Source organism: Lemur catta, chromosome 13, assembly GCF_020740605.2.
Source record: "Lemur catta isolate mLemCat1 chromosome 13, mLemCat1.pri, whole genome shotgun sequence".
Classification (NCBI taxonomy): Eukaryota; Metazoa; Chordata; class Mammalia; order Primates; family Lemuridae; genus Lemur; species Lemur catta.
The window spans coordinates 81,776,615-81,804,063 of record NC_059140.1 but is presented as its reverse complement, the minus strand read 5'-3'; the positions used below and the strand labels follow the sequence as shown (position 1 = coordinate 81,804,063).

Sequence of the window (27,449 nt, the reverse complement as noted above, 5' to 3'; positions counted from 1 at the left end):
AGAGTCGCTCTCGGTCACGTCCAAATTCGCCCCGAGGCTCGCATTTCCTAAATCCTTTCTCCCGGAACAAATCGGCCTTTTCTGGCCAGGACGCCTTCTCGGAGCGCAGCAGCTCCTGAGAACTGCGCTCTCCCCCTCTCCGCTCACATATTTTAAACAAATTCCTTTACTGGTAAGCAGATTACATGTCAAAAAGAACACGCTGCGTGGGTTTTCAGGGGAGTCCCGGCGGGGCGTCGGCGGCTGGCGCGTGCGGGACGCGGGCGCGGGGCGGAGCGCACCCCGGCGGGCTGCGGGTGGTGGCGCCGCCGGCGCGAGCGCCCAGGACGGCGGGGACCCCGGAGGCCCCCCGGCCCCGCATTGCGCTCCCCCCGAGCCAGCCAGGTCCCCGACACCCGCCCCGCAGGTCCGCAGCCCCCTGTCCGGCCGGCGAGCCCGAGGGTTTCCTGTCCCCCGGCGTCCCCGGCACGCGGCGCGGCGGGTGCGTGGGCGGGGCGGGCGGCATATAAGGCGCGAGCCTCCTCCCGGGGCAGTGGCTGGATCGGCTGCGGAGGTGCGCGCAGGGCCCGCGCCGCTGCCCAGATCCCGCGCCGACACCGCTCACCCCACTGCCGCCCCCACGCCGGACCCCGCACTGGGCTCCGCGGTCGCCGCTGCCCGCACCCCGCGCCCGCCCGCCCGCAGCATGCGCCAGGTGCGTGCAGCCCCCGCGCCCGTGCAGCGCCGAGGACGCCACGCGGGGACCTAGGGTCCGGGACCGGGGCGCACGGGCGGGGAGCGAGGGAGAGAAAGGCGAAAACGAACGTCGTGGCCCGGGAAAGGGGGCCGCCGGTACTCTGGGCTCCCTCTGGCCCCGGCGGGGCTTCTCCGCCAGCCGCCAGCTCCCGTGCGGCGCTCCCGCGCCGGCTGCCTGGAGGAGCCGACCCAGGGGTGCGCGGAGGGGCCCCGGGGGTCCTGGGCCAGCCCCGCTGCACCTGCGGCTCCGGTTCCGATTCGGAGGCTGGTGCGGGCCGGGGTGCACGGCTGCCTGTGGTCTGAGAAGCCCCCAGGAAGTCCCTCCTGCTCCGGACTCAAGGCCCTGAGCTCAGTGGGCTCCTCCTCCCCCGAGTCGGGACTCACAGCTGCTGCCCTGTGGGAACAAGGTGCCAGGGAAACCCTGCAGCTCCTCGGAGGATCCGTCTCGAGTCGGGGGTGGTAGCTGCTCCCACTCCCGGACAGGGTCACCCTGAGAGATGCTGGCAGGCCGGTGCCCCCCCAGCCTCCGCTCTACACGGGAGACTGAGGACTGCGGGGAGCTCGGGGGAGTCTCTCCAGAGCAGGGGGAGGAGGGGGCTCCTTCCCCCGCGCGGCCCCCCCCCCCAGGGAGGCGCTCAGCACCCTCTCACAAAACCCACCGAGGGCCAGCATTGCACCTCTGCTTCTCTTTCAGAAAACACTAGAAATTTACTCTGTGGAGCTCAATGGAACTAAAGACATCGAGAAAACAGACGAGGGGGATGGCAAGGAGAAGAAGTACAGGGGCCTGAAGAACAAAGGCCCGGACCCCAAAAAGCAGCATCAGAAAGAGGAGTTTAAGAAAGAACTCGACCTGGTCAGTAGCCTTAAGCCCTTCCCCCTAACAGCTTGCCCCTAGAACCTGCCTCTTGCAAAAGAAAAATCAGTCTCAAGGATTTGAAATCCCCTAGAGATTTGTTTCCTTGTTTAAAAAAAAAAAGGTGGTGTGATAGGATCTGCCCCGAGGTCAGGGCCCCAGCAGGCATCCTGCATTCTGGTCTCAGGCGGTCCCAGGGAGACCTCGGAGAGGAGTCTGGCTCCGGGTCCCACAGGCAGGGCCCGCACTCTCCTTCCCAGCCGCCTCAGTGAATCAAACAGCCTCCTGCCAGTTTTTAGTTGAGAAGTAAAACTATCTGAGCCAGAACTTCCCAGGAGGGAAAGCAAAGCTGCTAGACTGTGCTAGCTTTCAGGAACGAAACCCCATGAAAAAGAAGAGTTTCAGTGGTGAGAATGTGGGACCGGGACTCAGAGGACCTTAGGCTCAATCGAAGTCCCTCCCACATCTCCAATGACTGAGCTGAAATGGGGAGCAAATGACCTCACTTCACCGAAGCTCCATTTTCTTTAAGTAAAATGGGAGACAAATAATTTGCAGAGGTCTGTGAAGGGAAGAAATGAGATGAGGATTTTGTGATTCAGGTGCTTTGTGGAAGTGCAGTATCATTATTCTTATTATTAAGGAAGAACTTTGGAGTTATTAACTCGGCTCCTTTAATAAAGAGCTGCCTTGGATCTGAAGTGTGACAGATTCATCTCAGGAACGCCAAAGGGGCAATGCTGAGCAGAGCGTGGCTCAATTGCCCCTACGGTCCACTGCAGACTTTAAAGCTCTGAGATTGCAGAGCCCGCAGCAGCTGGACTGACAGCGACAGCTCATTTGGGCTGGAGAGCCATGTGTCAAATATTTGGGAACTTGGCACGCTGACTGACATCCTGTTAGCAGCTTGGAATTTGGTTCTGGTGAGAAATCAGCAAATGCTACAAACCAGAGCTTTTTATTTATCTTTCCTGGAGAGCTTGTTAATTCAGCAGCATGCCTCTGGGCATGCGTTTCTATCTGTGCTGATAGACATTTAAGAATACAGCCCTGAAATTGGACTGATCTGAGTTCAAATCCCAATGTGGCCAAAGTTCCGTTTCCTATTTTGAAATATAGGACTTAAAAAGGGGGCCTAGCTCTTAGGGTTGTTAAGAGGATTACGTGAGATAAAGCGGGAAAGACTTAGCACAGCGCCAGGTAGTCATGATTTCCTGTGTATCTCTGGCATTTAGGATTGATGACGTATCTATTCTTCCTTGAGATCGCTACTTATGCTGTGAATATATCTCCATTCCCCCATATGCCTGTTGATTAGGATGACAATTTCCTTTCTTTGAGCACTTGGTGAAGATGTGTAATGTAGGAAATAATTTCCATAGTATCAGCCAAGTGTTCCCCTGCTTCCTTGCTAAGAAAGGAACAGCTTTCTTCCCCTTTTTTGTCAACCTTTCTGCAGGAGTCCTGGAATTTGGGACAGCGTAGTTACTTTTGAATCCCAAGCTTTTGGCAAATAATAGCCCTGGTGACAACTGAAGTATCCTTGGCTTTTGAATAAAGACCCTGGCAACCACCAAGCTCCCAGTAGCCAGTGCGGCCCTGTGGTACTTCAGTGATGGCCAGCAAGGGGCACCCAGACACCCACCGCCGCCTCCCTTAGCCTCTCATCCCCAGGCCCAGGCAGAAGGGACAGGCAAGGTCCTCTGCCCCAAGGTACAGCCCATTAAGCCTGAGGCCCATCCTTGCACACAACAGCCCTAGCCACCACGGCTGTGTCCGCCCGGAACGGAGCGCACCGTGCTGTGCTCTGTGTGGGGATGTGCCTCAGTTGTCCGGATCGAGGGCGGCGCCACGTTCCACTGACACGGAAGACGACGAACGAGCAAAGCAGAATCTAGCCAAAGGGCTAGAGCAAAGTAACGATAATAGTAATGAATTATCCTTTATTGGAAATTCTAATCTTTTATTGCAACATGGAACTTTTTCTTGCGTATACTTAAGAAACGATGGTTTGGACACCAGAGTGTGGATCTTTGTCTCAGATAGTCAGGACTTAAAGAATTCTGAGTCCTGGGTTTTCAGGGTGGGGGGTAGGAAGACTTACTCCTGGGTTTTCTTCCACAGTGACAGGCTTCTAGTCCTTTAGCCCCGTGGTTCTCAAAGGGAGAATAGGGAGGATCCCCCACCCCTGCCCCGGGAACATTTAGTGATGTCTGGAAACATTTTTCGTTATCAAACTCAGGGGAGGGTGTTAATGAGTGGCACCTAGTGGGTTGAGACCCTACAACAAAGAATTATTGGCCCAAAATGTGGGTAGGGCCAAGGCTGAGAAACCCTGTTTCAGTCTAATGATTCTTTGGCAAAATTAGCATGCGTGGGCCATACTGGTATTTGTTCATTTGGGAGGTTTTAATCTGCAGGATTTCTCTCGCCATTGAACTCCCTGAGTTTCACGTACTTGAATGAGGGGAGGCATGCTCCTGTCTGCCAGAGACCGCCCGGGGAGGGAGGAGGAGTTGTCCAAACATAGGAAGTGGGTCTGGTTTGGCTTTGCCCACCATGGCCGGCCAGCCAGCCCCAGAACTGAGGCCTGAATGAAGCATCCAATGTGCAGGGCCCAGAGGACGAGTGTGCTGGGACTCGCGTGTGCGGAGATCGCACTGAAGTGAGGCGCGTTGCTTTGTCCATAAAATGTAAAGACAGCTTCTGGGTGGTAGGCGGCACGTGCAGTCTGAACTCAGGGTGGTGGCGACCCAGCAGGACGAGGCTGTCCCGCAGCAGTGCCTTCCCTCTGCCCAGCGCCCTGGCACAAGGAGCTCTTTCTCTCCTTGCTCCACACCTCCTGGCCCCGTCCATCCTCAGGGCTGCCACACCCAGCTTTCATGGGCTGGCCAGAGCTTGGAGTTTGAGTCTGTTGGAATTATCTAATTCACTCTGTTCTTCTTCCTTTCATGAACTTCAGGATGACCACAAACTCAGCCACAAGGAATTGGAAAGGAAATATGGTACGGACATCGTTACGGTGAGTCAGCAGGGAACCGGGGCAGGGAGGACAAGGCCCTGGCTGTGCAGAGGGGAAGGCCGTGCGCAGCTGTGTGGAAAAGGAGAGGCGCCATTAGCATGAGCGGCCGACAGCAGCAGCTTGGAGACCGCAGTGATCTGCGTCTGGGCACTGGATGCACATCTGCTCAGGTCGACAGAAACACCTGCTCTGTGGCTCCCACTGGTCTGGCAGGGAGAGGGACAAAGGAGGACAGGCGACCCCTGGCCCTAAGGAGGAGGCCGCTGGGTAGGAGAGGCAGGTGTTCAGGGATGTGTGGTAATACCCACTCTATCCTGCCTGGGTGGCCAGTGAGAAGCTGACACGATACTCTGAGAGAGCAGTGGATTCTGGCCAGACTCTCCATAAAGGGTAGTTTCTGGGGGGAAATCCCTGGGAGAGTGCAGGAGTGTGAAGGCCGCGCGGAGCGCCTCCCTGTGGAGCCGGATGCAGGCCCACCAGGGCAGGGGCAGCTCAGTGGGCCTCAGAGCTTGGGTGGGATTTACACCTGCTAAGATGAACGAGAAGTTAGGGTGGATCTGCAGAAAAGCACCAGACTTAAGGATGAAGAATGAGCCCACAGGCTCGCTACGCAGAGGTTCCAGAATAGCTCCTGTTTCCTGGAGGGTCACTGCATTGTCCTTAACCCTGGTGACCAGTGTCTCTGTTTCAAATCCTCCTTAGCCAAGTCACTCCTGTCTCTGGATAAATCTCTGAGATACTACAGTTCCTCCGCAGAGCACAGTGTGGTGGCTCGGGAGCCGGTCCCCCGTTGGACCTGGTGCTGCCTCGAACCCGCCAGGGGTCCTGGGCAGGCTGTGTGACCTCTTTATGCCTCAAACTCCACATATGCGAATGAGGATAATAATGGTTGCCCCCTCAGAGGCTTATCCTAAAAGATAAATGCTTAAATATATGGAGCACTGCCTGGCCGATATCAGCCATTAGATATTCCCTCAACAAGATGAGGCACCGTCCACATTCCCCAAGACCTCCTGTGGGCACAATACTAGGTTATTAAGTATGAAATGTCCGATTCCTTAAATACTAAGTTTGACAGTTGGTATCTCTGACATGTCTTGTTTTATTGTGAAGGTGCATCCCCATTCCTCAAACACACAGTTTGGCTTGTGATTATCTTTCAAAAAATTTTTTAGAGCAATTTTTGTGAAACCAGAATTCAAAAATTCGTGTTGGTTTCAAATGTGAGTTCCGTCCTGGAACCAATGCTGTGCACACATCTCGAAATATCAACGAAGTGCTCGGGAAGGATGTGGCTGATGAACGCATAGCACATCGATGGTTTGAGAAACTCCCTTCTGGTGATTTTAATCTTGAAAACGAGCCACGTGGGCAACCTGAGACCAAGGTGGATGATGATGAGCTGAAAGCTGTGGTGGAAGCAAATCCATCTCAACCTACACATGAATTAGCAGCAAGGTTTGATGTTACTATTCCAAAAATACTGGATCATTTGAAACAAATCAGCAAGGTAAAGAAGTTGGATAGATGGGTTCTGCATGAATTGAAGAGAAGTTGTCTCGAAGCTTGCCTTTCTTTGCTGTCAGAACACAAAGAAGAACCATTTCTACACTGTATTGTTACGTGTGATGAAAAGTGGATTCTTTTTGACAATCGCAAGGGTTTAGCACATGGATGGATAAAGATGCTGTGCCAAAACACAGTCCAAAACTGAATATTCGTCAAAAAAAGCTAATGGTGTCTGTTTGGTGGTCCAGCGCTGGTATTATCCACTGCAGCTTCATGAAACCTGGTCAATCCATTGCGGCGGGTGTCTCCTGCAACCAATTAGATGAAATGATGAGGATGAGGATGCTTGTGATTAAGCAGCTGAGATTGGTCAATAGAGACAGGCCAATCTTCTTGCAAGACAACACTCGACCACATGTTGCACAAACAACGCTGCTCAAACTACAGAGGCTGGACTTGGAAACTCTGTCATCCACCATATTCACCAGACCTTGCACCAACTGACTACCACTTCTTCCAGGTTTTGGGGCCACTTCTTGGAGGGAAAAATATTCAATTCTCAACAAGCTGTGGAACATGCCTTTCGGGATTTCATCACCACTCACTCTCCAGGCTTCCTCGCTGCTGGCACAAACAAGCTACCGTTAAGATGGCAACACTGTGTCAGTAGTTTAGGTGCACACTTGGATTAATTGTACTGCTTCTTGTTTGAGATATAATAAACCACACTTTTGATTGGAAATCGGACATTTCATATTTAATGACCTAATGCCCACCTAACCACAAGCTACGAAACTATGAAGCCCAGCCCCCGAGGGAGGAGGAATGTCTGACTTATACTGTCTGTGTCTGAGTCTGCTTTTGCTTGGCTTTCTCAGGGTCTCTCCAGCTCCAGAGCTGCCGAGCTGCTGGTTCGGGACGGGCCCAACGCCCTCACCCCTCCCAAGCAGACGCCGGAGATTATCAAGTTCCTCAGGCAGATGGTGGGGGGCTTCTCCATCCTCCTGTGGATAGGAGCCGTCCTGTGCTACATCGCGTATGGGATTCTGTACTCCAACGACTCCTCTTCCTCCCTAGACAACGTAAGGCCCCGGCGTCCCCTCCTGGTTGCTCAGTTGGTACCGGGGCAGGACAGAGCCGTGGACTCAGGCCTCGTGGGCACAGCAGGGGGCTGGAAGCAGGATTCTACCACGGGTCAGCAGTGGTGGGTGTGGGATAACCAGCAGTTTTCCCAGCTATAAAACAGCAGTGGTGGCCGGGCGCGGTGGCTCACGCCTGTAATCCTAGCCCTCTGGGAGGCCAAGGCGGGTGGATCGCTCGAGGTCAGGAGTTCGAGACCAGCCTGAGCAAAAGCGAGACTCCATCTCTACTAAAAATAGAAATAAAAATTATCTGGACAACTAAAAATATATATAGAAAAAATGAACCAGGCATAGTGGCGCATGCCTGTAGTCCCAGCTACTCGGGAGACTGAGGCAGGAGGATTGCTTAAGCCCAGGAGTTTGAGGTTGCTGTGAGCTAGGCTTATGCCATGGCACTCACTCTAGCCCGGGCAACAAAGTGACACTCTGTCTCAAAAAAAAAAAAACAGCAGTGGTATCTGACTTTCTGATGTCCCAGAGGCAGTGCGAGCATGAATTTGAAAAAGAGAGAGAGATAAAACACCTTCAGTTCCTAAGAGGAAAAAACCCACGTCCATGGGAAGTATTTCTGGGCTCTGTGTCCTCCAGCTAGTCTCTCCCTTTAACACAGAGTCTGTGCCTGCTGAGACCTGAATGGGCCGCAGGAAGCGGAGGGAAAAGCCACCAGAGGCAGCAGTCGTGGGGCTGGGACTCATGCAGAGCAGGAAGGCGGGAAGCAGATGGGGGGTGCAGGGGCCAGATGGGGGCAGGGGGTGACCCGGGGCAAGAGGGTTCTGCCGGAGGGATGGGCGGGCCCGAGGCTGGACTGTGGGGGTGCCTGCACAGCTCTGTAAACTCCCTGCATGTCAGCGAGTCGTGCAGGTAACAGGGGTGGGTTCTGTGGCCTGTAAATGACACCAGGACACAACTGTCCGTGTCTCACCCCCACGGAGAGCTCCAGCCCCAGGCCCGGCTCATTCCCGATACCCATTTCTCTGACCCTGCCCCTCTTCCCCACCCAGGTGTACCTGGGCTCCGTACTTATCCTGGTCGTCATTTTAACGGGGATCTTTGCTTATTACCAAGAGGCAAAAAGCACCAACATCATGTCCAGCTTCAGTAAGATGATCCCGCAGGTGAGTGGCGGGTGAGGAAGGCTGCGCTGAGGGGACAGCGGGCCAAGGCCTTGGGGCCCTGCTCGGCCCGGGCTTCGCTGTCCGAGGGAGCGTGGGCAGGCCACCTCCGCTCTCTGAACCCCCGTTCTGCACAGGGGTTAGAGGCGATCGCGTGAGGCTCAATCCAGGAAGCTGCTCGTCATTGTATGGCATCTTCTGTGCCTGCTCTCAGCATTTGGGGACAATCGTCGGGTGGCTCCGAGAGGGACCTGTAGAATTCAGGGAATCGGTTCCCTGGCAGCCGAGGAGACCGTCTGTGATTGTCCGCAGCCCTTTTTGCTGCCGTTCCTGATCCCAGGGCATGTTGCCCCAAAATGCTTTCAGTGGGGAACCCAGTGCTTCCCTGTCCCCCAGGAACCCCTGTCGGGTGTCCAGGACAGGACAACCCCACTGTCCCTGGCCTGAGAGCTGCCGCTGGAGGGAAAGGCCCCGGGTGGAGGCAATGACTCCTGCAGAGCCACGCAGCCTGAGCTTGCCCGTCAGGGCTTCCTGGACCTTCTCAGGAGCATTCCAGCCTGCGGCGCCCAGTGCTCTTCCGGACGCCCAGCCGGGATGGCTGCTTTTCAGTGTCTCCCTTCCCACGCGGCAGGGGCTCTCCCTTTGCCAGAGGAGCACCACGGCAGCCTTTCCCGGTTGCAAGAACATCTTTGTGAGCTCAAGAAAAAAATAGTCTTAGAGGCTTGGGCCCGGGGTGAAGCAGTCTTCAGTTTCATTTTTGCCACTCTGACCTCGAGGTTCCACTGCCCCGTGCTGGGGCTGGGTGTGGCGCAGGTGGGGCAGGAGGTGGCATCCTTCCAGGCTCTGAGGTGTCTGTCACGTTCTCCTCTGCAGCAAGCCATCGTCATCCGAGATTCCGAGAAGAAGATAATCCCCGCAGAGCAGCTTGTGGTGGGGGACATCGTGGAGGTCAAAGGAGGAGACCAGATCCCCGCGGACATCAGGGTGCTGTTTTCTCAGGGGTGCAAGGTGAGCACCGGGGCGCCCAGCCTGAGGACCGTGCCGGGAGCTGGCTGGCGCTCTGTTGTCTCTCCTGGTCTCGGCATAAGAGTCAGGGAACCAGATGCCTGATTCTGAACCGTTTTAAAACTTTCTTCTAGGTGGATAATTCGTGTCTCACGGGGGAATCTGAGCCCCAGTCCCGCTCTTCTGAGTTCACCCACGAAAACCCCCTGGAAACGAAGAACATCTGCTTCTATTCCACAACCTGTCTGGAAGGTAAGGCCGGCTGTCTCTCAGGCCACATGCCCTCCCCGACCTTGTGTCTTTGTCGCTTTGCCACGCCTTGCGACAACGCTTGTCCCAGAGGAACCACGGGAGTCGAAGGGCCTGGAGGACGGATGCCACAGCCCAATTGGTCACGCGAGCCCCGGGAGGGCTGTAGCCGGCTCTGATGCCCCCACAGCTGAGGACTCCAGGAACGAAAGGTCTGCTTCCCCTGCAGGCACCGTCACCGGCATGGTCATCAGCACGGGTGACCGCACCGTCATCGGCCGCATTGCCTCCTTGGCTTTGGGAGTTGGAAACGAGAAGACGCCCATTGCCATTGAGATCGAGCACTTTGTTCACATCGTGGCAGGGGTGGCCGTCACCATCGGCGTCATATTCTTCATCATCGCAGTGTGCATGCAGTACTACATCATCGATGCCATCATCTTCCTCATCAGCATCATCGTGGCCAACGTGCCTGAGGGCCTGCTGGCCACTGTCACCGTGAGTCCGTGCTGTTAGGCAGCCTTAGCTGACCCTGTGGACACGTAGCTGCACCGCGGGGAGGGTCCCACGTGCACACGACCCGTCACCCGCCTCCAGGGCAACATACCCTCCCGCAGGGACAGCCAGGGAACATTCTGAATAGACCCTCTCTGAGAGAGTCAAGAGGAATTGTGACATTTTTTAATATTTGAATCCATTGTCCTTGAAAATGTTGTGTTTTCAGATCTGTCTGCAAGCCACAAATGTCACTTTGCCCCATTAAGATCTAGATAAGACAGACTTTACCACTTACAGATTTTCTAGAAGCCTGATGCCTTCCCTACATTTCCTTGGCAATTCCTACAACTTAGGAATTTAGGCTCCTTGTTACATTTTTGGCCTCCCTTTGCTTACCTCTCTCAGACAAAAAAAAAAAAAAATTCCTCCCTTTTCTCCCGCAGAGGAATCCAGCCCTTTCTGTCCCTGCCCCCAGACTCAGCTCGCCTGTGGCTGTGTGGGGCACCTAGTCTGTCCTTAGATAAGAGCCCCCCAGTCTCTGCCGGGGAGGCCCGGGGGTAGGAGGAGAGGATTCCTATTTCCAGTTTTGTAACTGTGTGATCCCTGGCCTGGTGGCTCCTGACCAAAGGCAAGAGAAGTTTTTGGATTCCAGGTCTCTTCTGACTCCAGGAGATAGTAATTTGGGGGAAATTAGCATCAAAGGAAGCCTTTGAGATCTGGGGGTTTAAAAGAAAATTTAAAATATAGAGCTCTTAAAAGGAAATGCATGTGCTTCTTGGCTCCCCAAAGCAACAAGTGCGTCCTTTGAGACAAGTTCTTGCCCGCACCGGCTGGGCCTCTCTTGCTCGTTCACGCAGGGGCAGAGGTGGGAGCCGCGGCGCACACTCCCTCCCGCTCTGTGCGCCGGCTGCAGCGCCTGGCCTGCGTCGCTGCCCGCGGGCCCCTCAGGATCGTTTTCTTCAAGGAATGAAGGGACAACAGAAATGTCTCATATTTAATTTTTTAAAAAGGATTGTGGCATCGAGGGCAGCCAGCGGGCAGCCAGACCTTGCTCCTGAGGCTAGTTGAGCTCCCTCCTGAAACAGCCGCAGCTGAGCTGAGCTAGCTCTGGGCTGGGGAGGCCGCGTTCACAGTGAGGTCTCCCCCACCCGTCAGGTGACACTATCGCTGACCGCCAAGCGGATGGCCAAGAAGAACTGCCTGGTGAAGAACCTGGAGGCGGTGGAGACCCTGGGCTCCACCTCCATCATCTGCTCCGACAAGACCGGGACTCTGACCCAGAACAGGATGACCGTGGCCCATCTGTGGTTCGACAGCCAGATCTTCGTGGCGGACACCAGCGAAGACCATTCCAGTAAGTCTCCTGGAGCGCTGGGTGCGGCGTGAGGCCGGGCACTCCCGCGGGGCAGGGCTGGTCTGCGGGCTCAGAGCTGCGGGACAGAGGGCCGGCCCACAGCAGCTGCTGCTCTCTCTCCGTCTTCCAGACCAAGCCTTTGACCAAAGCTCCCAGACTTGGGCCTCCTTATCCAAGATCATAACGTTGTGTAACCGGGCCGAGTTCAAGCCAGGGCAGGAAAGTGTCCCCATCATGAAGGTAATGCTCCGGGGTGCCTGGCGCTGGGTCGTAACACACTGACTCCCACACAAGAAAAAACTTTTCCCCGGGGCCACGGTGTTTTACTAAAACAAAAGGATCCTTTCTAATTTGTTAATTTGTATTGTTTTCTGTGAGTTACATGCAATGCAATCCACGTTTTTAGAATTAAATTGTCAATATTAATCGTAACAATAACAACATCAACAAGTAAGATTTTCATGAACCAGCTGCAGGGTTTTGCTTCACGAGGCCCCAGGCTCAAAACTAGCCAGAGTTAAATACAACTCGCATGGCAGTCAATGTGTTAAATGACACCCAATTAGATGTCACTTGCTCTGTTCTGGTGGGTGCTGGGTTTACTCTCTCCAGCTGAGTAAAGTTTGTACGGTGCTAGCACGGGACATGCAGAAAGTTCTGATCATTCTAACCAGCTGTGTGCCGCCTGGAAGCCTCTCAGCACATTGCATTTGCCACCTTCCTCCTGCACCCGGGCTGGCTGCAAATCAGTCTCTTGTCCCGGACTTTCTGTGTTCCCGTGACATAACCGTTCCGCTTGTCAAGGGGCCAAAGCTTTCGGAAGTCCTCTCTGACTCTCTCCTTTCCTCACATTTAGTGGGTCTCTGGCTTCTATCATTCTTGCTTCAAAATACACATAATTTTATATTTCTATTATCACCAATACCTTGCATCTGAATAGCTGTAGCAGCCTCTTAACTGGTCTCCCCAATTCCAGTTTATCCCTCCTGGGACCTTCCTGGAATCCCATTAATTTTCAGGAAACACCACTCTATTCTTTACCTAACTTTGCTCGAAAACTTCCTGTGCTTCCCTATTTTCTGCCCCCGAGTCTAGACCGCAGCCTGCCTTTCAGGCCGTCCATAGCCCCCCACACCTCCGTGTCCTCCTGCACTTTGAGCAGTCACAGAGGAGCCTTCCACTTCACACTGCGCTCCTGCATTCCCGTTTCTAGAAGGTTCTCTGCTCCTCTGTGCACGATTCTAAACCCGCCCATCAGGATCCTGCTTTTTTCTTCGCTCACGGAGCTCCAGCAGCTTTGAGTTCCCCGGGACCAGCAGGGGGCAGCATTGTTTCACATTCTTGCCTTTGCCCCGCGTCGGTGCCGGGTGCGGTGCTGGGCTTGTCTCCAGCTGCACCGTGAGCTCCGGCAGCAGCAAGTCGGTTCATGCACTGAAGACATGTTGGTTCACTGAAAACAATCATAAAAGAACCAGACTACGTGCTGCAAGGATTTGTTTCTCTCTCTCCATTCCCAGAAAGTCGTGGTTGGAGATGCCTCCGAAACTGCTCTTTTGAAATTCTCAGAGGTCATTTTGGGTGATGTGATGGAAATTAGAAAAAGAAATCGCAAAGTAGCTGAAATCCCCTTTAACTCTACTAACAAATTTCAGGTGAGTTTTTCCTGACACCTGGCTAGCTTTGTTATCACTAGAATGACATTTCTACCTGCAAGTCTCCTTGGGCCGACCCACCTTTTGGACGGTACCTGACTTCAGAAACGGTCCCTGGGGACACAGGCCTGGGCACCGGCTCAGCCCGGGTCAGGTGTCCCCCACTGGCCCCTTCCTTTTCCTGATGTGGGCTGCAGGAGAAAGGAAGGCGAAGATCCTTTCAGGGCCCGGCTGCTCCTAGGAATGGTCTGTCTGCATCACAGACACACACACACACACCCCGCCGCCGCACCAGCAGGTAACTGCTGCACAGGTGAGGGGCCACAGCCGCATCCTGGAGGATGAGGAGAGGCGGGCGTGGGGTGAGTGCGGATACTGCACCCCTGTCACGTCAGGCCCTGCACCCGCCCGCAGCGTCTCGCGGGATCCGCACAGCAGGCCGGGGCGTAGGCGAGGAAACAGCCCTTAGCAAGTGTTGCTGGGCCCACAGTCACACGGCCTCTGAGTGGCACTCCCATGGCTCACACGTCTGACTCCAAAGCCCATGATTGTTCTAGCGCAACACAGAGGCAGGACAGCTCAGGCCTGGCCGCAGGGCGAGCCCTGCCCTCTGGGAAGACCCGTGGACGGTCTCTCAGCTGGTCGCCTGTGGCTTTCGGGTCCCCGACGTGCTGTGGCCGGGATCCCCCTCGCGCCCACTGCTCAGGAAGACAGTGGCTGTCCCTGCCCAGTTCTGTCCCCTCATCACAGGGTCCACACTGTCAGCCGTCTGCATCCTCCTCGTGTTACCGTGAGTGACAGTTGGTAGCCCCAGGTCCCGATGCAGATGGGATTTCCCGTGGAGTCCCGGAGTCCCGAGCTGGAGACAGGGACCGTGACGTGGGCTTTGCATAAGTGTGCGGTGCGTGAATAGGATGACGGCATGTGTGTGTGTGTGTGTGCGCATGGAGAGAGATTTCTGGTGATTATCCACCCATCTTTGGGCAGAATTGAGGCTGGAGGAGAACTCTGGTTGCAGCTGTCGTCCTTGTGGATAATGAACCAATAAGGAATCCCAGTCAGCTAAACAGACAACTCACAGAAGTGTGTGATGTGAAATACTAAAGCCAGGAAATCGGATGTCTTATTCCACACCTAAGTGAAAATGAGTGGGTGACCGTCCTAAAATGCCAGTAGTCACAGTAGCCATTCAGTGCCAGTTTCCACGTGTGTCAAATCCTCGTTCTCACGACCACTCTGTGGCAGGCGGGTGAGGACAGCGAGGTGAAGAGCACACATGCACCGTGGAGAGACCGGGGAGATGACCTGATCGGGAACGAGCCTCGGGATCCTGCTGGGCTCCGTGTCACGTGGCAGTGGCCTTCCCCGTGGGGAGAAGTGACGAACTGCAGGTCCCGTGAGGTCCCGTGAGGCCCCGTGTGCAGGCGGGGCGGGGTGAGGGATGCATAGTGGGCCTGCAGAGGGCCAAGGGCCCGTGTGAGCTCCCCGGGAGAGGTCAGAGATGCTCCGTGGGTGCCGTTAGGGCCATTTTGCATGCACAAGTGAGCCACTCAGCCTCAACAGGGCTTCGGATGTCACAGCCTCGGGTGGTGTCTGGTGTCTGTTCCACTGGAGGAAAGAAAGAAAGTCAGGTCCCAGTGATCTTAGGACAGCAAGGCCCCAAACAGACTGCTCCCTGAAAATATTTAAAAGGATTTATGGCAAATCGGAAAATTAGGACAATGTTTTGTAATGGTCTTATATGCAGATGAATGTATTTAGTTTAAAAGATTATGCTCTGTGTCCTCCATGATCAAGGGCAGGGACACTCTGGAGCCTGCTCACCTGGGTTCAAATCCTGGCTCCGCCACTATTAGCGTGTGACCTCGAGCAAGTCTCTGACCCTCTGTGCCTCAGTCTCTGCCTTTGTGAAGGGTTTGATGGTAACAGTGGTGCCTGTGGCTTCGGGTTGTTTCCAGGAAGGGAGGCGTCCCTGTGTGTGGCACTAGAGCAGTGCCCGGCACATGGCGCCCCTGAAAGTGCTTCTTCTTCTTCTTGCTCGTTAAATGTGAAAAGCCTCATCTTTTAGAAAATGATGGTTATAATAGATGGGAGTGTTTGGTTTGGTTTGGTTTTGGCTGGTTGGTTTTATCCTTAGTGTTGTTACTTGGCCATTAAAGAAGCCGCCACCGGCAGCCCCGTTTGCCCTGTCCCGCTGGGGCTGCTTTGGCATTTCTCGTTCATGTCCAACAGTCCAGGAGTTACTGACCTGGAATCAACCATCAGACCCCAAACGGTAGGGCTGCTCTTTATAACTGATTTTCTCCCAAATGCTCCACCTTCCTGAGATTCCTCCTGAATGTTCAGAAGAGTGCCTGGCAGGTGTAAGAGTTAGTCATTTTATTCTCGTATATGGATTTTTTTTGACATTTTTTCTGATTATCTTAGGTTGGATCTAGCAGTAGAATTGCCAGGTCAAGGCGTTCACATTAAGACTGTGACATGGAGGGCCTGGCTGTCCTGCAGGGCTGTGCGTGAGCCTGTCCCCTCCCTCGCACCCCTGCCGCTTTCTCTCGCACCCGCACATTCGGGCCAGATTGAGGCCGAGAGGAGGCACCGGGATCCCTGCCGCCTGGTCCCACCTGAGCTCAGCACAGCTGGGGTCTGACCCTGCTGCCCCACGGCGGGCGGAGCGGGAGGGGTGCGGAGGTGCACAGCCCCCCCAGCTCTCCCCGGCACCCCGGGGGATCTTGTTCAAGGCACGAGATTTCACGGGCTGACGGCCACGTCCGGCCTCCCTAAAGCAGCCGGTTTGTGTCTGAAAGACTCAGTGCCTCCCTGGGCTGGGCCCAAGTCTGGATCTCTGCGTGTTACTTGGCTACCGAGATAAAAGGGATGGCGCACACCGGTGATGTCACTGTTGTTCCTCCTCCTGTACGTGCTGAGGACAAGGGGAGAGACGGGAGTGCTCTTCACCTTCCTGGACCTGACGCGCCCGATTCGTTCCGCCAGCTCTCCATACACGAGACGGAGGACCCCAGCGACCGGCGCTTCCTCATGGTGATGAAGGGGGCCCCGGAGCGGATCCTGGAGAAGTGCAGCAGCATCATGATCAACGGCCAGGAGCAGCCGCTGGACGCGGGCACGGCCAAGGCCTTCCACACGGCCTACATGGAGCTGGGCGGGCTGGGCGAGCGCGTGCTGGGTGAGCGAGGGGGCCGCCTGCCATCCAGCAGAGTGGCCGTGGTGTCCCCTGGAGCGTGCAGAGGGGGATATGATGAACAGGAGGGGCACCGAGGGGAGGACGCTGTGTGACAGCACCGAGCAGGGCGGGGTCCGGGGAGGCGGATCGGGGAAGACTGCGGAAGGAGTTACGTCCTTACTGCCTTGAGTGACAGCACGTGGAGGGCGGTGGGGACAGTATCTAGGGCAGAAGGAACAGCTTCACCCAGCACGGGGGCAGAAAGGGGTTGCCGGGCAGACGGGCTGGTGCAGTGGCGGGAAGCAGGGCTGGAGGGATAGATGGAAGGTCGTGAGCCTGCGGGCGAGGAATCGAGCTTCATCCTGCGGCCGGTGGAGCAGGCTGAGGGCTTTGCAGCAGAGGGACCAGCCGGAGCCACAGGCTTGGGTGAGCAGGGCCTGGTGGCAGCAGGGAGAGGAGCCCAGGGCTCCGTGGGAGGTGGCTGCCCTCGCTCAGGGGAAGGGGACAGGCGTCTGACGGGGTCCAGGCAGGAGGCTTGGTGGAGGCAGAACTGGGAAGATTGACCCCTGGTTACAGGAGAGGAGTGAGTTAAAAATGATGAAGCTCCCCGTTTAGCAACTAGGAAAACAGTGGTGCCCACAAGGGAGACCGGCCGTACTGGGGGAAGGAGCCTTGGAAAGGCCGCCTTGGTGGGGGGAGCCTAAGGTGGTACCTGAGGCGGCACCTCAGGGACAGCGTCCTGTCGCCAGGACCGGGGTTGGCAGAAGGGCGCCTGTTCAGGACCAGAGTGATGACTTCAGGGACACGGAAGTACGCGCTGGGTGATAAGGCCCATTGGACACCACGGAGGCTCCTGCCAGCGGAGAGGGACTCTGTGCAGTGTGTGTTTCTAACGGCTGGGGAGTCCCTACAGCAGGTGAAGCACACGTGAGGTGACAATGCCACAGGCACGCCGCCAGTAGCCCCCAGCGCCAGGTGGTCTTTTCAGCACCAGGTGGACGGATCCCCACCTGGCCAGGTCGCTGCGGGAGCCTCGCGTTTGACCTTCCAGGTCTGCCTGCCTGCAGCTGGCCAAGCAGTGGCCCCTGAGGATAATTTGTTGTACAAGCTGACAAGAGGATCGTGCGATCTTGGCGCTGCTGCCAGACACAGGAGTCCCTTCTGTCTCAGCCTGTGAGAGGCTGATGTCTTCCGGAAAGGACGGTGCTGCCTGGTCCTAGCAGCCTTTCTCCTGTGCTCATCTTGATTAATGGCGGACCCTCAGGCCACTACCCCGCGGGCCCCAGTGCCTTGCCCACTTGGTGCAGTAGCACGTGCTGTTTTCTCTGCCAGAAACGGCCTTCCCACCCCCATCCTTCCTTCCTGGCCTGGAAACCTCTGTGGCCCCTTGAGGCTCATTGCACGTGTGACCCCCTTGGGGACGTTTCTCTCCCGATGGCTGGAGCGTAGCTCAGCCTTCCCTACGCTGTGTCTCTTTAGCTCTCCGCCCCCACGGAGCTGGGGCGTCTCCGGAAGTAGAGGCTGTGCGCTCCTGGCCTTCGTGTCTCTAGATCATAACACAGAACCTAGTGAGCACACAGCAAATCATTTTCAGATGAAATATGTCTTTCCTTAAAAAAAAAATCATGTATTCCAGCATGGAAGGAAGTAAACAATTCCGGTACATTCTAAGGCATTGGTAAAATAGTGAGGACTGAGAGTGTATCGACATTCCCCCCCCACCTTTCTGGTGGTCATTTCTCATCCTAGTTTCATTAACCTCCAAATTCGTCCCATTCCAGGTTTCTGTCACCTCTACCTGCCAACAGACAAGTTCCCAGAAACCTACTCATTTGACACGGACGCCATGAACTTCCCCACCTCCAACCTCTGCTTTGTGGGGCTCTTGTCAATGATCGACCCCCCTCGGTCCACTGTGCCGGACGCCGTCACCAAGTGCCGCAGCGCGGGGATCAAGGTGGGAGCCTGTCCCTGCCGCAGGAGGTCTCCATTTGGGTAACATTGGTCACGGGACATGGTCCGTATTTAGGTCTCTTTAAGTAAATGTCGTCATCCCCTTTTTTCAAATCTCCACTTTCACTGCGCTGTCAGTAACTGTCTTGTAAAAGCAAATGACAGTGTCTCTGTGGAAAAACCACGGAGGTGAGAAGAACCTCCCCGTGCCCTGAAGCGGCCATACCTGGCCCTAGACCATGATAGACCATAAAAGGCTTTATGACAAATCCTGAGGTTCAGCCTCCATCATCCATTTATCTTCATGATATTGAAGCCAAAACGTGAGCTCCGTTACCACGTCAGCGTCGAGACTGTGGAAGCCACGTGGGCTGCCCCGAGTAGACAAGTACCGGCCCTGCCACAGACAAAGTGACTTCCCAGGGAGGGGCTTTGTCTGACGTCAGAGGAAGAAGCGTAAGCAGCTTAGGAGCAGGAGCAGCCCCCGTGGCGTTAGTGTGCCCTTCAAGGACAGTGTGTCTCACATCCGGAACTGCCCCTGGCAAACCACAGCAATGGGGAGGAGGCCACACTGAACTGTCCCCAGTTTGGCCAGCCGAGTCCTCGGTGTCCACGGCCCTCTCGTCTGTGCTCTAGGTCATCATGGTCACCGGCGATCATCCCATCACAGCCAAAGCCATCGCCAAGAGCGTGGGGATCATTTCGGCCAACAGCGAGACAGTGGAAGACATCGCCAGTCGCCTCAACATTGCTGTGGAGCAAGTGAACAAGTGGTGAGCACCGAGCCAGCCCAGCACACGCGCTGGCTCTGACCCATGCAGCCCGGCTGGCTCTAAAGAGCGGCACCATTTGGAGCAAGTCACCTTTTTGCCAAACACCCTCTCGGGCAATGGCAGGCTGGCTTGATCTATAATTCACATATCCATGGGTTCACTCGAAATTTAATTGAGCACTTAATATGTGCCAGGCACTGTGTTGATATCATGAAAATGACCCTCTAATATTCCTCGTCTGAAATTTCAAAATCCGGTGGAATAGATCTGAAAACATACATGCCAATTTGGGGTAAGAAAAACTGAAACAAATGGTTTATGTGCAATTCCTCGGCCGTGGTCCAGTTGTGTAATTAGGAATAGTAGGAACCTTTGGGGTTTCATGCACCCCTAGTGAGCATCTTGGGTTTTTATCTATTCAGCTGGCTTCAAAATGTGTAGCCATGTAAACCTACTCTTCTTTCCTATTTGGTAGTATATAGAATGAAAGCTTCCTCAAGAAAGCTTTTTCCTTGTTTCTCCTAATTCTTTTAATCATGTTTATCCCTTAGTCCATCTGTCTAGCCATTCATGCGCCTACTAATTCTTCCAACAATTATTAGTTGAGTGCCAGCTGCACACCAGGCACTACCCTAGACCTGGAGCTATAGTAGCAAATGGAACGCACTGTCCCGACCCTTGGCAACATCCCACCTGCCAGGGAGACACAGAAACACCAGTCGTGCTGTGGTCAGAATTGTGGACACACTGGGGCCGAGGGGTGGCTGTGGGCAGAGCGTGGCCTGGACTGTGGGTGGATTTAACGAGTCAAAGACTCCAAAGTCTCAGGTTGAAGAGAAATGTCGTTGGCTGGATTATACTTTCATGCATGTGGGGGGGAAGGGAAAGACCAGCGAATGGCTGGACTTTGCCCGAGCACGCGGGCCTTGGGGACACAGAGCCATTGGTCACCAGTGACCAGGTCAGGCAGCCCAGCAGCAGTGTCTGAGGTCTGCCCTGCTAATGCTCCTCCGTGTAATAACATCCCTCTCCGGAAACAGCTTTGAGGCTTGTTTATTTTACTCCAAATAATTGGATTGTACATTTTTTTCATTTTAGCAGTTTTTAAAGAAAGTTGCTGTAAGATGACTCCTGCACCTCCTGAGTCATTCCTTCCCTATGCAAATATTTGCCCTTTTCCTTCCCTGCGTGATGAGATTTGGTTTCCCGTTCAGGGATCTTTTAGGTCTTTGTCCAGTTTGAGCCTAGCGGGAACCCCTGCTGGGTGGACGTCCCCACGGACAGTGGTGTCCTCAGCCGGTCAGCGCAGGGGACGTGTTTCCTCCTGAAACCTCGACTGCTCTGACAGTCTGACAACCTCCATAGTGTCCAGACCGGCCTTCGTCATCCCTTGGATGGGCGTGGACTGAACGTGGTACCTGTGTCTCCGCCCCGTGGGACAGGGGAAGACCTGCTCTCCCCGTGAAGGCGGGAGGGTGCGTGGAAACGCCGTCTGCAGTCTCTCCTCAGTCAGAGGTCTCGACGGGATGGAACTGCCCTCTGGCTCTGCCACTTTGGCAACGGCCACAGGAGGGAAGAGCGGATTGTACATTTTGATCCAAGTCACCCCGCCGAGTGAAGTGGGTGCCTCTGTGAACGTTTTGCGTATTCTCTTCTTCGGCTCTGGCTTCATGACCCATAAAAATCGCAGCTGGCAGGGGTCAGGGGAAAGGAAACACCCTTCCTTCTTTTCTTCCTGTGCTAGTTTTTACCCGCAGGAGGAAGGCCTGCAGTTTGAGTGCTAGAATTCCTATATTTAGCGAAAAGAGGAAAAACAGAACTACAAAGCTCGAAACTTACAAAACGTAAAGAAAAGGGCCTGCCGTGTTTCCTGCCTGTGGTGTTCAAGCTGGAGGCTGAAATGTGGAGTGTTAGCCCTGGGAGCCGAGTGAGAAATGCCGCTTCCCGGCAAGGGAGGGGACCAGTGAAGGCCGTGGGGAGGTGGGGTGTGGGGGTCTCAGAACCGAGGGAGTCTGCGGAGCTGCGGGCAGCCCAGGGGTGCTGGGTCTGCTGGAGCACAGTGGGAAGCCCCGGAGGAAGTTTAGCGGGGAGGGCGCGGTCAGCTCTGCACAGTCAATAGTCCCTCGAACCTTGCGGTTACTCGCAGATGACACTGGTGCTCGGAGAAGATCTCCGTGAACTTTCCCGCCTACGTAGCACGTTGCACGTAGTGGACTCTGCAAATCTGAACTGAACAACAGCACAGAATTGTTACCTCTGCGTTTGGTGTAAGGGAATTCTAGGACCCGAAACATAGGAGCAGGCAGCATCTCCCCCCTTGTACCTGAACACCGCCGCTCACCTGTGCCGGCAAGGGAAAGGCTCTGGCTTGTCATCCTACTGTTATACGACACCAGGAAATGGTCTTTTTTTTTCCTTTTTACCCAGTTTGCTATCTTGAAATGGAGACCGAAGTGTCCCCAGTGCTCATAACCCCCGTTACCTTGCTAGGGTCATGGCCGTCGAGGGCGTTGGGCTCCAGCCCACGTCCTGCCTGGAACAGCGCCTCACCCCAAGGTCCGGCCCCGGGCCTCACCAGGTTTCTTTTGCGCCTCCCCAGGGACGCCAAGGCCGCCGTGGTGACCGGCCAGGAGCTGAAGGACATGAGCCCGGAGCAGCTTGACCAGCTCCTGGCCAGCTACCCGGAAATCGTCTTTGCCCGCACGTCCCCGCAGCAGAAGCTGATCATCGTGGAGGGCTGCCAGAGGCAGGTGGGTGGGCCGCGGCGCCCCGAGGGTCCTGGCCCGGCTCTGCCGTCTGCGCCTCAGATAAAGCTGTGACGCCCTCAACCCTGTGCAGGGAGAGTTCTGTGCCGGTCCTCGTCCCCTGCCCTCTCCGCTGCCAGGGGCGCTGCCTCCCTGCTCGGCGCCCCCCGCAGGGCTAGGCCGGCTCTCTGCGCTTTATCACGGGGGCGAGGGCTTCTGGCGGGGAGGCATTGGCCCCTGTGGCAGGCGTGAGGAGAGAAAGATTTTAAAGTATAAACGTAAAACAAAAAACCCGCAGACATAAGATACAAAACGCCTCCGTCTGCTGCCGCACACACTGGGGTTTCTCACTGAGCACGTCTTGTTCAGAGCTGCTTGTTCTTGCTTCGGGGACGCTGTCTTTATCTTTCCCCGAAATGGGGCCTTCACTCATCTCGAGGCTGCGGGAGGCTGCGGTGCTCTTGCCGACCCGTGACCCCGGAGCCACTCACTCCGTCTCGTCCCCGGCTCCCCCCAGGACGCGGTCGTGGCCGTGACAGGGGACGGAGTTAACGACTCTCCCGCCCTGAAGAAGGCAGACATCGGCATCGCCATGGGCATCGCGGGCTCCGACGCAGCCAAGAACGCCGCCGACATGGTCCTGCTGGATGACAACTTCGCGTCCATCGTCACGGGGGTGGAGGAGGGTGAGTGGGACCGGAGGGGTGGGCTTCCCGAGCCCGGGAGGCCGGGGAGGCTGGCGGCCAGCCCTGTGAGGAGACAGTCTTCGCCTAGGCCGCCTGATCTTTGACAACCTGAAGAAGACCATCGCGTACACCCTGACCAAGAACATCGCCGAGCTCTGCCCCTTCCTCATCTACATCATCGCGGGGCTGCCCCTGCCCATCGGCACCATCACCCTCCTGTTCATCGACCTGGGCACAGACATCGTAAGTGGCTCCGGGCGCAGGGCTGGCACCCCGGGGCGGGTCGAGTGCAGGGTCATCCCCTCAGGGGCCGGGAGACCACTCAGTTGGTGCTTCTCAGACTTCGGCCCGAGGGGGCCTGTGGCTCCGCGGTTCCAGCGGGCTCCCAGGTGGCCCCGGTCCTGCCGGGCCACAGACCACACTTCCACGCACGGGACCAGAGACCCCCTCAGATGCTTGGCGATGAAAACCACTTCACTCCATGCAGAGCTCTCCAAGACCTGACTCTCTGCCCTCCAGAAAAGGAAATATGCCACTGGTCAGTTTCCGCCCACATGCCCCCTGCTTCTTTGGGGAAGGTGAGGCTGTCACCCAAACTGCCTGTGCCGCTGGGGCCCAGTGGCTGCAGTGACAAGCCCACAGCCGCCCTTGTGAAGTGGCAGAATCAGATGGGACACCCCTGTCCTGAACACAGTAAGAAGTCGTGGCCACTGAGACTTTATAAAGCTTTGCCCTGTAGTAACGTCACCTCAACCGTCCTCTTTTCCAGTACGGATCCATTTAAAGACAGCCCCGTGGGAGTTACCCTGTGGCTCTGGCTTCCGGGCTCAGGGGCAAAGCAGGAGAGAGCAGGCCCAACCCACAGCCGGAAGGGGGGCCTGCGGGCTGCCTCCTGCCCCTCTGGCTTGGTTTGGCCCCCAGCTGACCCTACTGACAGGGAGATCGGAGCTGTCTCTACTTTGGGGAGATTGAGGTCCCCACGGTTGATAGGTCATTTCCCAAGCCCTTTGCATTCGCTCACGGTCCAGGCATCACCTGGGCACTTGTCACAAATGCAAATTCTGGGCTCTGTGCACCTGCAGTCCCAGCTACGCTGGAGGTTGAGGTGGGAGGATCACAGGAATTTGAATCCAGCCTGGGCAACATAGAGAGACTTTGTGTCTAAGGGAAAAATTTTAATTAAATGAAACTAAACAAAAAATATCCCAGATTTCCAGGGCAGGAATAATAGAAATGGTTGCACCTTCATTATCTTTGAATAAAGAGAAAGAAAGAAATGCAGACTCTGTGGCCCCAGCCCAGGCCTCTGGCGTGGGGCAGTCTGGGGGTTGGGCACAGCCCTCTGTCATTTCACAGCCCCGGGTGGGGCTGGGAGAGGCCCGCTGTTGTGCCACATTGCTTGGGGAACCGGTGGCACCTGAAGGGGAGGGGGTGGCACTAGAAATCCTCCTTGTGGGGGAAAGTGTCTTATACCCAGCATCGTTTGAACTGCCAGCACGTGGTGGTGCTGCAGACATTGACTCAAAGCTGCTGTTGTTAAATTCCATGCAGACAGTGCACCCCTACTGCCCGTAGCCTGGACGGACCGGGTGCCTGTGCCCAGCACCATCCAGCAGTCGCCCCACCCAGCCCTGCCCGCGTCCTTCTGCGGGTAGAGCAGAGCGTTCCTGGGTGAGCGTCACCCTCCTCTCCCCTTCCAGATCCCCTCTGTTGCCTTGGCCTACGAGAAAGCCGAGAGTGACATCATGAACAGGAAGCCTCGCCACAAGAAGAGGGACAGACTGGTGAACATGCCCCTTGCCGTGTACTCCTACCTGCACATCGGTACGCTGAGGGCGCGGCCTGCCTGTCACGGCAGGGCCCACCGAGAATTCAGTGGAGCTGTGGGCGCAGTCAGGAGTGTGGTTTTGCTGTGGCGCGTGGGGTTAGGATGGGGAAGGGGCTGGGACGGGACGGGGCCGTTCTCTGCAGCCGTCACAGAAGCTGCGTCCACGTCTCACTGCTCCAGGCCTCATGCAAGCCCTGGGAGCCTTCCTCGTGTATTTCACCGTCTACGCGCAGCAGGGCTTTCTGCCCCTCGCTCTCATTAACCTGCGGGTGGAGTGGGAAAAGGATTACGTGAATGACTTGGAAGACAGCTACGGCCAGGAGTGGGTGAGTGACCAGAGCCCTGCGGCAGCGTCTGCCTGGTTGTCACCCAGAACCTGCATGTCCCTGAATGGCCTTGACGAGGCAGAGACAGTGAACACTCAGTTCACAGGGCTCGGGGCCACGTTGTGACACTGGTTTGGCTTTTGCCGGGACAAGGGATGCAGCCTCATCTCCCCAACTGTACCGCAGAGTTCACTTTTTTACATTAGCTTTGCTGTTGGTGTGGACAACTGACCGGCCCAGCCACGTGCCAAATAAATTAACTTCTTTCCCTATTCACCTGGTGTAAGGAAAAAAATGTTTCCAAACGCTGGGAGGTGGTCCGCTCTGAACCTGGGTGAGGTGGGGAACAGTGAGTCCATACAGAACTGCGCCGAAACCTCCTGGAAGTGTTCCTCTGGGTCTCGTGGTCACTTCCCTCTCTGCCCACGACCAGACTCGGTACCAGAGGCGACACCTAGAATGGGCCGGCTACACGGCTTTCTTCGTGGGCATCCTCGTCCAGCAAATAGCAGATCTGATCATCAGGAAGACCCGGAGGAACTCCATCTTCCAGCAGGGTCTCTTCAGGTACGGCCCACGCACGCTCGGGGCTCAGCCCCAGGCGGCTGTGCCAGGGTGACCCTTGGCTGGGGGTTGCAGGACCCAGCTCTGGCCGCACCTGTAACACACGAGGCCTTGACGCCTCCTGTTTGCTTTTGTGTGTGTTGCAGAAATAAAGTCATCTGGGTGGGGATCTTCTCGCAGATCGTCGTCGGGCTGCTCGTCTGCTACGGCCTTGGGAGTGTCACAGCCCTGAGTTTCGCCGTGCTCAGGTGAGTCCCCCGTCAGCAGCCTCGAAGGCAGAGCCAGCCAGGTTCTGAGCTGTCATGGCCTCAGAAAACATGAGGATATTCCCAGGGGTTCTTGTCCCAAAGTCTTTGGAGAGAGATCACCCTGATGTCACGCTCTGTGAGCCGGACACGCTGTGACCTGACAGCGTCCTACAAGAGGAGATGATTTTCCAGGCCTCGCCAGACCTCTGCACCCTCGTCCCCCAGGGCGCTTCACAGGCAGATGTCACAGTCCAGGACAAATGAGGAGCTTTCGAGTCTGATGTGGGACCCAGCGGGTCTGTTGTCTTTCCAGGAGAGCAGGGAAAATGGACAGGAAGCCCGTGCCCGTTGGCCAGGTTGGCCTGTCCCTTTGGACGAGCCAGGACTCACTTCCCTCCCTTCTGCTCCCAGGGCTCAGTACTGGTTTGTGGCCGTGCCACACGCCATCCTGATTTGGGTGTACGACGAGGGGCGGAAACTCTTCATCAGGCTCTACCCTGGAAGTGAGTAGCAGCGTGATTTCCGAGGCTCTGCTCGCCCACTTCAGTGGACTGTCCGTTTCTCAGTACCTGTTTCTGCCTCTGCAGGCTGGTGGGATAAGAACATGTACTACTGAGACCACCTCCCTGCCCGGGGCTCCCGGCGGCACACTGGGGATGCTCCTGTTTGTCCTCTGGGCACTCGCCCGGAGATCCCTCTGCAGCGCCGACGTCGTCAAGATGCACACGAGCAAGCGTTTGTGCAGAAAGCCACGTGAACGACGCTCACTGAGGTTTTGTCCTTTAAAGCTGAGATTCCACTATTTATATATGATTTTCATCTCTATCCCATCTCCTTATTTTAGATATGTGAATTTCAAGGTCTTGGTCTAGGGAAGGACTGTTAATGCACATAAAACTCCCTGATGTTAAATGGTCTTGAACCCCAGGCATCCGCTGGGGTCTGCCTCGCGCCCCAGACAGGATTGCTTAGGCCGCCTTCCCACACCCTATTAAAGGCCAGTGACCTCCCCAAGATTCTTGTGAATCCCCTAGAACGTATATTTTTGTAATCGCCTTGCTCAGGAAAGGCTAACTCAGCCAAAGATTTGCAGGAGATAGAAGTGGTGGCAGGTTTACGTCGCAGGCGCACGGAGGACCTCAGTTCTGACTCAGGGACGTCCTTGTTGAAGGCTCTCGCCACCTGGCCGTGACTGTTTCCCTGACCGTGTCACCTCCTTGACACCTCTCGTCACCTCTCCAGCCCTTTTGTCCCCCTCCGCCATGGCCTTCCACCCCTGCCACCAGCTCTGAGCTCCACGTCCATCTTGCAGACCCCAACTCAGAATGCTCAGCTGACGCGAAGGGGCGTCGCCAGCATCCAACCCCAGCGGAGAGCACTGTGGTTTCGGTACTCGATATTTATTTCTTGTAAAGCAGGTGCCAGGCGCGCTCCAGCGGTAATGTCATGTCAGCCATGTTCATGGTCACGGGCCTGGAGAGGCCTCGTTTTTAAGTAAAAGACGTTTTATAAAACCAGGTCTTATTGTGGTGTTCTCATTGATTCAGGTGTTTCTAGAATGCAGAGCCCAAGAGCCCAGGACACACAAGAAATGAGATGCAGTTTCCTTTTTTTTTTTCCCTCCTGTTATTGTACTTATCTGTGGAAGGTCTGGAAATGTGGGGTTTCCCTTCTGCACCCCTCCCTCACAGTCCGCGCTCCAGCCTGGGCCTCTGCAGTGCCCCAGTTTCTCGGTGGCGACCCCGCGGGAGGGCCTGTCATCCGCCAGGGGTGCTGCAGGGAACGGAGCCTCCATGCGGTTTGGTCACTGCACACCCAGCACCAGCTGATCTGGCAGAACCTGGAAATGGCTGGGGTCGAACTCTCTCCACCCCGAGGCCCAGCCCACGGCCCCTCCTCCAGCACCGTCGCTCACTCAGGGCCATCCATCGGCTACTGAGGACTCTGAATGGGCGTCTCTGGGACAGGAAAAGGGATACTTAGAGTCACCTTGCTCTCAGGGGCACATGTGG

General features: G+C 55.9%; 1 protein-coding gene across 2 annotated transcripts; it reads left to right on the top strand.

Moving 5' to 3' along the window:
• Positions 1–635: 635 nt before the first annotated feature.
• On the top strand, positions 636–26,954 carry ATP12A (ATPase H+/K+ transporting non-gastric alpha2 subunit). 2 transcript variants are annotated; one of them, XR_006739028.1, is made up of 23 exons: positions 636–694; positions 1,430–1,591; positions 4,554–4,613; positions 7,001–7,204; positions 8,266–8,379; positions 9,250–9,384; positions 9,516–9,633; positions 9,860–10,128; positions 11,284–11,482; positions 11,613–11,722; positions 13,000–13,134; positions 16,126–16,318; positions 18,097–18,272; positions 18,905–19,041; positions 21,641–21,791; positions 22,303–22,471; positions 22,560–22,714; positions 24,172–24,295; positions 24,480–24,625; positions 25,059–25,192; positions 25,336–25,437; positions 25,751–25,940; positions 26,025–26,954. XR_006739028.1 is itself a non-coding variant. In XM_045567716.1 (23 exons), the coding sequence occupies exons 1-23, from the start codon at positions 686–688 to the stop codon at positions 26,051–26,053; spliced, it is 3,123 nt and encodes a 1,040-aa protein (XP_045423672.1). In that variant the 5' UTR covers positions 636–685; the 3' UTR covers positions 26,054–26,954. The 2 variants fall into 2 exon arrangements, 1 of the variants encoding a protein (XP_045423672.1); XM_045567716.1 differs by having other exon boundaries at positions 25,849–25,940.
• The last annotated feature ends 495 nt before the right edge of the window (positions 26,955–27,449 follow it).